Raw genomic sequence first — 10424 nt, forward strand, 5'->3', positions numbered from 1 at the left:
ATTACTACATAGTATATATATTTTATGCCAAAACACAGCTGGCAAATCTAAGTTGGACACAAATTCCAATAAAAAAATCTTATTGAAATTGTGAAATTACATTTTGCATACATTTGTACATTAAAATGGAATAAAGCACGTTGAGATTCTTAAAAAGACTTACATTAATCACTTTATATTAAAAGCACGTGCATTTCAGATCTTGTATCAAAATAGATTCACCATCACTGTGATAAACATACCGTGAGTATTTTTCACCTACATACATAGTATATCGTTTATCATATTCTGATACATACATTTCACATAAAAATTTTGTTCTGCCATCATTTTTATACTTCTAAATGTATTTCATAGTGAGTTCATTTAAAAATAAAACTTAGATGCTAATAAAATGTATAAAAATTTGTGATCTTTTACAAAATTTACAGCCCATTTTCTGATCAGAGAAATTCACATTCGAATAATTTCATAGTAAATAAATCAAAAGATAAAGTTAAATCAATAAAACATCACAAAAACCAATCTCAATCAATATCAAACGAGTAACGCAATTCATATATGATACACAATTAGCAAAATTGCATTATTAATTATACCTTGTATAACAGTGGTACGCATTTAGTGACCGGTTAGTGTCAGTTGAAAATTTTTTTTATAAAATCAATAATTTCGACGCTTTTTGTTCAATTTAATAAGAGATATAATAATCCTTTGCTGCCAATTAAAAAAAATAAGATTTATTGCAATTCGGTAGAAAATTTCTAAGCATTGTCAATGGAATCAGACCGAAAATCCTAATTAAATTGAAAAATAATAACACGCATACACAAACTGAAGTAGCTCAACAACTAAAGGGTAAAGAGTAATCATAATTTCTGATTTGATGATGAGAAAATCTTTCAAAACCGTTTTTAAAATTATTTATGGCAGTAGTCAATCAATCTGTATCACATACATACATACAAAAAGTGTGTGAAAATTTATAATTTATAGAATAAAACCTTAATCAGAGGGATTCACAAATAAAAGTTGCTATTTTCTGAGCAGAAAAATGTTGCGTACCACTTAAACTTGGCAATTATAAATACATACGGCCCATATTGCACAAACAAAAATAAAAAAAAATTTGAATTTAATATGAATAGTCGATAAAATTATAAATTACGCGCAAGAGAAGCTGCCAATCATTAAAATTAACTTAAGTTTGAGTTTCATTTGGACATATGTAGTTCCCCAAAATGCATCCAACCCACATGACCAATATTTGCAACATCAAGAAATTGCAACCTATTCTCGAAATATTGCTCACATGGCATAGCATAGCAAGGGTAAATGCAAACGTTTTCTTTTTTGCACCATATATGTATGTAAGTATAGAAAGCATTGTCTTAAATGCATCTTCCTCTTCCATAGTCAGGCTCAAATCTGGCGCCACATTGTTTATTGCTTTTAATACAAAGCCTAGAAAGATTGCATGCTCGGCAGACAGATTACGAAGAACACTCATGAACTTCAATGTTTTTGTGGAATTTTTGTACTTATTGAAGTGAAAATTACTATAAAATATGAGAAAACAATAAATTAAAAAATATATTTTACCTTTGCCCCATAGCTGGTGCACCTGGGGCATCGATACCCCTGTCATCTCTCCCTTTTTAAGCCACTGCACATGGGTTCGATTCATTTAAAAGAACTAAGTCCAATTGTTTATTCAAACATGTAAATGAATTCATAGAAAACATTCAATCATACAAAAAGTCGCGTTTCAGCTAAAATAAAGTTGAAAATATCGAAAAAATAGAACAAAAACAATTTCATTTCTACGCATAGGAATGTGAGACTTTTTAAAATTTGCTGTGCTTTTTTTACTGCATCGAAATTTGAATTAAAATAAAAATATATGGAATGAAATTTAAATTAGACAAAAAGTTAGGAAATGACACGTCTGGTTATTCCAAAATGGAATGTGTAAAAATATACTGACACTATATTTATGGTAGTCTTATAAAATCACTATAATGATACTTCTAAGGCACCATTAAAATATTCAATTCCAAAAAATTACAATTAGGAAATAGTGCAATCGCAACAATGAAATACGCAATACATGCATTCAAACCCAAGACCTGGCTTTTCATCCACGTCGTTGTCATCTTTATCATTTTTCAAATTCACCGTGTCCGTCGTATCTTCAGATTTCTCCAAATACTCATCATCGTTCGTTTCGCTTGCTTTTGAATTATCAGCAGCGTCCTAGAATATTTTCAACAATCAAACATTAATCCACCACTAACATCATAATTACCTTACACATATCTAATATATAATTTCGAAAGAGACTTTGTATGGAATCTAATATATAATTTCGAAACAGACTTTGTATGGAATCTAATATATAATTTCGAAACAGACTTTGTATGTAACTATGAAGTTTCTATGACAATGATATCTTTATCGTTCAATTTTTTTTTTTTCGATTCAAATAAATTTAATAAAAAAACAAACAAATGTTTACTATTAGATTAGCCATGATTAAGCTGTTTATATTAAAAATACTGAGCGAAGCCAGGTAAAACCACTAGTTATATATAAAACAAAGAGCGTTCATTGTGTGTGTGGGTTCGTACTTCGTTCTAATTGGCTCTCGTCAAATTCGTTTCTGATTGGCTATCGTTAAATACTCAAATAAATTCGATTCAAATAATTTTAATAAAAAAACAAACGAATGTTTAATATTAAATTAGTCATGTTTGAGTGATAATATTAATATAATACTACCTATATAATTACTAACAAAAATAAAATAAAATTATAAAATATAAAAGCTATTAAAATAGATATCAGATGCATTGTGAACATAATGCAGTAATAATAAAAAGCATTTAAAAATCAAAATATATTACAAATACTGAGCGAAGCCGGTTGTATCACCACTGTATTGTATAAATATGTGTCTTAAAAAAAATTACAACGCATTTGCACTATCAATATTTTTCCTCATTATTTAAATATAGTAATAAAATTCATAGAAACTCTGGCAAAGTCCAAACGAATAAAATAATCATTTCGAATAATAACACTATCAGAATAACAAGCTGCTACTATACATAAGTTTGTATACGCCTGTTAAATAATTATGATCATGAGTGCAATATATTATAATACAAACATTTTCAATCGCATTGTGGTCTTCTTTTGCAGAAGTACTGGGATTATCCACAGTTGCACTGACATTATTCAGATGCAACAATTTAATGTCAACAGGTTTCTCGAGGGGGACTGCTGGACGTGATTCACCCAAAAGTCTGAAAAAATACAAATATTAATTATTAATAAAGCACATAGAGCAATGATCAATCTGTGCGAATAAATATTCAAAATAACCCCGGCGATCCAGTTGCAGGTCCCGGTACACCAAAATTAATTGGTCTACCTTTGCCGGATTTAAAAACGTTATCTTGACGTTTGTTGTGATGATGGTGTTTCTTTTTTCTAGGCATCCACAGAACGCTTAAACCACCTTTATGATTTCCTCCCATTATTTATCTGAAAATAAATCAATGAAATCTTATACACAAAAATTATGAGATTTTTATATATTTAATACTAGAAACTTAAAGATAAAAATATTATTTTGAAGTTTTTCCATAACAAATATAGAGTAGGAACAAGTACATTGCAATCTATGTACTTGTATCTACGAACAAGTGCAGCCTTGGACATACTGCTAGACGTTAACTTACATGATTTAGATAAATCCCTTTAAAACACATTATGCAAATGGCCTTACAAAAAAATGACGACTTGAACACAACACACTGATACATCTACCTACTAAATTTCCCATACGTTACAAATCGTCGACGAACTGTCAAATACGTAATTGTCTACCATGTTTTCGTACCGTTATAACAATGGAATGGTTGTCCGTCAATCTATTGTGAATTAGTTAAATATGTTAAAATTTGAATAAATTTACAGGAAATGTATAAACAATCTGTATAATTAAAATATAAAACAGAACAAACTATACCTATTATAAAAACGCTACTGTCAAACTGAGCAATGTTGTTATATAAAAAAAATAAGATACGATGCTGTAACAAAGTAAACGGTTCAGTGATTACTGGTCACAAATTACTCGTCACAAAGTCACTAAAATCTCTATAACGGAACATCTGGCAGCCGAGAAGTCCATCATACTAACGATAACTATCATAGTAACGAGAACTTGAGTGGCAAATATTGTGTATTCGCGATTTTCATGGCAAAAATTGTCTTTGTAACCACCCCAATGTGACGAATAGTCCAATTACCAAAGTAAACATATGTACGTATTAGTTTCGGTAAACGGACTACTAGTCATATGTAAACTAGTCACAGGACAACTGGTCGCGCTAGATCGGTCACACGTGATCACCCGTCACACTAAAACTGGTCACACCCTAAAATTGGTCACGAGAAAACTGATTGACCGATTTTAGGGTGTGACCAGTTTTAGTGTGACGGGTGATCACGTGTGACCGATCTAGAGCGACCGGTTGTCCTGTGACCGGTTCACATTTGACTAGTAATCACCGAACCATTAGTTTCTTGGAGATTGGTGTGGTCAGTCGTGAGATGCAATTACCAGTACAGTTTAGAATTATGAGATCAAAATCTTTTTATTTTTAAAAGACCAAAAACATTGATTCTTGCTAAATCAGTCTTAAATCAATTTTATATATGTGCACATCCTAATTTTAGTATTATTTTACTTGAATCCCATTATCCATAGCACCGAAAACAAGCAAAAATATAATGCAAATATGTGGGTCTACCTCGTTCCACCAACTTGCAATATCTCAAAACTCGTTTTCCCAACTTTTTCGGTATATTTCGTCTTCGAGTTTGTATACATATGTACCTACATATGTGGTAAACGGATTACCAGTCATATGTGAACCAGTCACAGGACAACCGGTTGCTTTAGATCGGTCACACGTGATCACATGTCACACTAAAACTGGTCACGATAAAACTGGTCACACCCGAAAATTGGTCACGAAAAACTGGTCACAACCAAAAATTCGACCAATTTTTAATTTTTGTTTTTTTAATTTAATTTTCATTGAACATCTGAATTATGTTTTTATTCTAAATCGGCTATTCAATACATAAGTAAGTATATGAAATGAAAACATACATATGTATGTATGTACTTAAATCTGTCTGTAACGCGATAGATTTAATAACGACAAGGATTTCTTTAATACATACAAATGATCGGTATTAGTTTGTCTGTTTATGACATTCCATCGCAAAGTCAACATTTAAATGAAACATTATTCCGAATCAAAGCCAGCGATCTCATAGTCATACGATGGCATAATCATCGCTCTTGTACAAACATGCATAATTAATCTCTGGCAACGTCCCATTTGACTATTCCAGAAGAAATAATTCATCGCTCCGAAGCTGAGAAACGAGCTTCTTTGTACATGTAATTACTCTTGTAACAAGTGAACATAAATAAAGGAACCTCTTACTAACACAATCAGTGTTATCATAGACCTTCCCGCGGTACATTTACCGCGGTGAATTAAGATTATTAAACTGATTTGACATTCGAACTGTCAAAGTGAAATGAACGCAAAAGCGATTGCCAACCTTCTCTACGCGACTAGATAGCGTCAGATGAGCTGACTCTGATGAGATGCCCGCGAACTCCTCGCGAAGACCACAACCAACGGCCAGTGTGACCGATTTTAGGTGTGACCAGTTTTCTCGTGACCAATTTTAGCGTAACGGATGATCACGAGTGACCGATCTAGAGCGACCGGTTGTCCTGTGACCGGTTCACATTTGACTAGTAATCACCGAACCCTTTATTTATATTAAAATTTAGATGCATTTTTCATAGTGGCAGCACTCAACTGTCTGCAAGTGTTTACTCACGCGACCGATGTTTGTTGGGTGCGGCACGGCCACGGCTACCAGGTGTGTACTGTGCAATTCGGCAAAATACTACAAATTCCGATTAATATATCTCATTACATTCACATAATCTAAACCGTAAATTACCGAATATATAATACTATTTAAATTTATTATAAGAGCGCTTTGCATAGCCGCGATACTCTCATTATGTACGACACATTTTGCAGGTGGGCGTGTCCCATCCACCAGCCCGACTATTATTATTGCCATTTATATATATATATATATATTGTGTATATTAACAATTATGTATTGCGCGTCTATCTCATATTTTCAATGGTATACAATGTTTATATTATGTACATATTTGATTCACAGGCGTATGCGTCACCAAGCTTTCTCAGGTCATGAGGTATATGCCACGCCTTCTTTGATTGTTATTAAACCAATTGAAACGACATGTGGACTGGTGATTACGAAACAAATTAGTCAACAATTCCGATGTATATTATAAAATTGGGAGACAATTTCACAATTTTATTTAGTTCTATATGAGAAGCACTTATATATAAGCTGCGGCTCATATCATTTGGGACTGGGAACTTTGCCGCAAAAAGTTACCTACAACGTTCCATCACCACTACAGTTTCTGGTCCCGAAGCCATTAAAATGGCAATCGACTATTGTTAAAAGTATTCATTGATCATCAATTCTAAGAAATATATAGGTCGGGCGGAAACAATAAGACTACATAGAAACTACAATTTATAGCAAAAAGTCATTTTTGAATATGTTACTCAAATGAGACGAACATTATCCATCATTTTACTCAGCATAATCACTGATTTTTACTTTATCTAGGTATGTAGTAGTAATAATAGATGAAGTTTTGTGATCATGCGAAAATTCGAACTCGGAATCGATCTCTGATCACGTTTTCATGATCTAGATCTAGAAAAAATGTGTGTGTCAGTGTATTTTGGGGATTTTTTGAACACCGTTCGTCCTATGGAACTGAAACTCAGTATCGGTAATCAATACGACGTCAATTTTTTTCATATTTTTAAGTTGACCGGAAATGGTACCTCCCTATAGGTGTCCTCTTTTTCTTAAGTTTTTGAATCCAATTATCTCCCAAACTGCTAACCCAGTGGTTCTTAACCTTGTTGGAGGTACTGACCCCCACCAGTTTCATATGCGCATTCACCGAACCCTTCTTAATTGGCACCCGAATCATGAGTCGGGTGTTTTTCTTGACTTCCGCCGAACCCCTGAGACTGACTCACCTAACCCATGTTAAGAACCACTGTGCTAACCGAATCAGATGGATTTTTTTTGGCATGTAATAGAAATTATAAATTGTATACCATAATATTTTTACCTCAACCGGAAGTAGTTGTACTTTTACTCTCGAGAATTGAGGTTTTTTTATGTTTTAATATTTATTTTATCTGACCCGCAAGAATCTTTACAAAAAAATTTAATAGTAATCATCAGCTCTGATAATGTTCTAGAAAGTTCGAATAATATGTTAAATTATCTCTTCGTATATGGCCTTCGTCTTTAAAAATGATTAAATGTAACCATGTAAAAATATTTTGCGATCTCAATCATTCACCAAAAGCCAAAGCGTCAAAATTATTATATTTAAACATTACTCACCTTCGGTAGAAGTTGGTTAGTTGCGAATTTTTAACACTCTAAATGTAATCAATATTATTATTGCATATCTACGAAAGAATGAACTTGTTGCACCCAACGCGATCTGGGTGAATCTGTTGATTGTTTTTTTTATTAATTTGTGCAAAAATCCGGTTCAAAATGAAGTCATGACATTTTTACCGTATGATGTAATAGTTTATAAACCGCATTTACATTTTTCCTCTTTGACGACTCCAATTTACCAAGAAACCTAATCATTTTCACGATTCATACGTATGTGCGTTAACTGCTTCGAATTAAGTTGTCGATGACTTTACACCTTATTATGCGAGCAGCCTGGAGAAGCACATGTTACAAACTAAATTTGCCATTAGTTTTGATTAACCCTCAATAATTAGCAAATCAACTAAATGCTTAGTAGAACAAGTTTTAAAAAGTATACTTACCTACTTCAATTGAGAAATTTGGTCGTTTAACATGTAAGAAGTTCAAATGCTATTTTATAGAAGATTTCAATACATTGAAATTTATGACTGCTTGCTTGGCGAATTTTTTGTTTGTATTTTGTAACAACATGTCGTCACATTTTTCTCTTTTGTTTTCTTTTTAGATACATAAATGTGTCTTGAGCAACTGCCATGTCTATAATTGAAGGTAAAGACGATTACTTAAAGAATCCTTTCTTCACCAAACACGAGTACTCTGACTTCTCTCCGTTCTACATAATCATCGCCATTTGTTCGGTGATTGGGGGACTTTTGATCATCTTGAACGTCGTCTGCTGTTGCTGTTACAAATATTCTGAATATTGGCAAGACAGACACACAGGTATCGGTCACGGCAAATATAATATAAGAGAACCAACAGTTTTAAATATTTTTTGATAGATTGTTATTATATAATATGATTTCTTATTTTGATAATTAACAATTCCAGGGAATCGTTGGGTCGTATCGCTCTGGTCAGCCACACCACACAAGCAGCCGGCTTTGGACTACACCGAACTAGAGAAGGGAGCTTACGTCATTACAGCTCCGTTGCCGCCGAAGACTCCTAGAGAATATTTTGAGCTTCATAAGCGCGAAAGCGACATTTAAATCTCGCGATGGCGTTCATTATATTGTATCCAGCGGTAGCTGTATTGGCTCTCTTGATTGTTGTTATCATCATAGTGATGTTGAGGCACGGTCCGAGGCTGTGTAAACTTCGTCACACGGCTCTCACAACCCAATACGACTGGGAAGATCATGCTTATGAGCAGAAAGTTTCGTATGCTTGATTAGGTTAGAATAGTTTTACGAATACATTTTTTTTATATCTTTCTTTACATATTTTATATTTGAAAAATAATATTTTTTTTTATATGTATCATAAATGTGAGTAATTTCAGATAATGTATTTTTTCGGAATGCTTTCTATTCACTTTAAACTATTTTTAAGTTTTTCTTTTTATATAATGTACTCGTTTACTTGAAAATGATTCCATATTTGAAGTACAAATAATTATGTAGAGATTTAAAAGGTTATCTTGAAAATTTGAATTTTTTTAAGACTAAAATTTCAACATGTTTATTTCTTTGATTTAAAACGATTATAAAAAGAAATTATCAGCTGAAAACCAACAATGTATAATAGTTGATTTTGATCTGAACCACCCATCTCATTTTAATATATGTAAAATGTCATGCAATTGATTTTTTAAATAATTATTTGTAATAAAACATTTTTAATTTTTAAACTACAATTATGTTTAATCAAAATTCATTAATTAATAATTTCAATGAATTGTGAACTGAAAACAAAGTTGCCTTCCAATTAGAATATACAACAATTATTAAAAATATTTTTTAAGATTAAATCAAATTCATTTAAGAAATTATTTGATATTAACATTTTATATCCGTGGTAAATTTAAAAAACCTTTTAGTTAAATTTTGTTATGAAAACAACATGAGATTTTCTACAGTATCAAATTATTATATAAATATTACATATACAAGTGGCTCAGAATGTTTATGTTTTTAAATTTAATTAATTTTAATGATTTAGATCTGATGTTTTTATATTTTATAGTAATTTCCGTCCATTTTATAACTAAATAAAATATTTGCATTTTTTTTTTCAAAACCAGTTTATATGTATTTGTATTAATACATACAAGAATATTTCGATCCATCCATATATTAGATATTCGATAAAAAAAGTAGATACTGGTTTTGTCTTACTACTTACCAGAACAGATACCCAAAAAAAAAACCAGAATGGTAAGCTTTTAATAGGGTTAAAAAAAAATTTAACAATATTAGAGATAAATTTTTTATTAACATTAAATATTAAAAATACAAAAAAAAAAATTATTTCTTCAAATTTGTTCCTATTTAAAAGCGACTAAAAGAATTATTATATCCTCAAACATAAATTTTGTGTAAATGATATAGATTTTGGCTAAATTCATAGTATTAATTCCGAAGTAATTAGTTTTTTTCTGATAATCTCTTTGTGAAGATTTTTACAATTTTTTATTCCAATTTTTAATTTCCAAATTTTTATAATTCATTTCAATAAATTGAATACGCAGTAGTTTTTTGAATTTATATTGAGTAATTAAGTGACACCTATCGTAAAAATGAATAATTTTTGCAAAATAAAAAGTAGAGTATGCATTTGAAACACGTAATTCAAAAAATGATATTTATTTACGTGATTTATGTATATATAGAGCTCATAGACGTCCAGGCTTTCAGGATTGTCTCAGTTTCATGCCTCTAGTTCTGAAGGTATCTCGAAGGGATCTTTAGGGACAGGAAAAATCCCAGTTTCAGATAAACTGCTTGCTGATC

At 31.4% G+C, this 10424-nt stretch overlaps 3 protein-coding genes across 4 annotated transcripts; 2 read left to right on the top strand and 1 right to left on the bottom strand.

Moving 5' to 3' along the window:
• Window positions 1-657: 657 nt before the first annotated feature.
• LOC143922723 (uncharacterized) lies at window positions 658-4080 on the bottom strand. Its single transcript, XM_077446055.1, has 4 exons — window positions 4037-4080; window positions 3388-3549; window positions 3173-3308; window positions 658-2256 (listed from the first exon to the last, which is right to left on the bottom strand). Exons 2-4 carry the CDS (start codon window positions 3540-3542, stop codon window positions 2071-2073), a joined length of 477 nt encoding a protein of 158 aa, XP_077302181.1. The 5' UTR covers window positions 3543-3549; window positions 4037-4080; the 3' UTR covers window positions 658-2070.
• Window positions 4081-5909: 1829 nt separating this feature from the next.
• wrm1 (wurmchen 1 transmembrane protein) lies at window positions 5910-9717 on the top strand. 2 transcript variants are annotated; one of them, XM_077445675.1, is made up of 3 exons: window positions 5910-5982; window positions 8195-8412; window positions 8521-9717. In XM_077445675.1, exons 2-3 carry the CDS (start codon window positions 8223-8225, stop codon window positions 8679-8681), a joined length of 351 nt encoding a protein of 116 aa, XP_077301801.1. In that variant the 5' UTR covers window positions 5910-5982; window positions 8195-8222; the 3' UTR covers window positions 8682-9717. The 2 variants fall into 2 exon arrangements, with proteins under 2 accessions (XP_077301801.1, XP_077301802.1); XM_077445676.1 differs by having other exon boundaries at window positions 5954-6057; window positions 8521-9707.
• Window positions 8690-10157, top strand: wrm2 (wurmchen 2 transmembrane micropeptide). Its single transcript, XM_077445677.1, has one exon. It carries the CDS (start codon window positions 8690-8692, stop codon window positions 8861-8863), a length of 174 nt encoding a protein of 57 aa, XP_077301803.1. The 3' UTR covers window positions 8864-10157.
• The last annotated feature ends 267 nt before the right edge of the window (window positions 10158-10424 follow it).

Source organism: Arctopsyche grandis, chromosome 2, assembly GCF_051622035.1.
Source record: "Arctopsyche grandis isolate Sample6627 chromosome 2, ASM5162203v2, whole genome shotgun sequence".
NCBI lineage: Eukaryota > Metazoa > Arthropoda > Insecta > Trichoptera > Hydropsychidae > Arctopsyche > Arctopsyche grandis.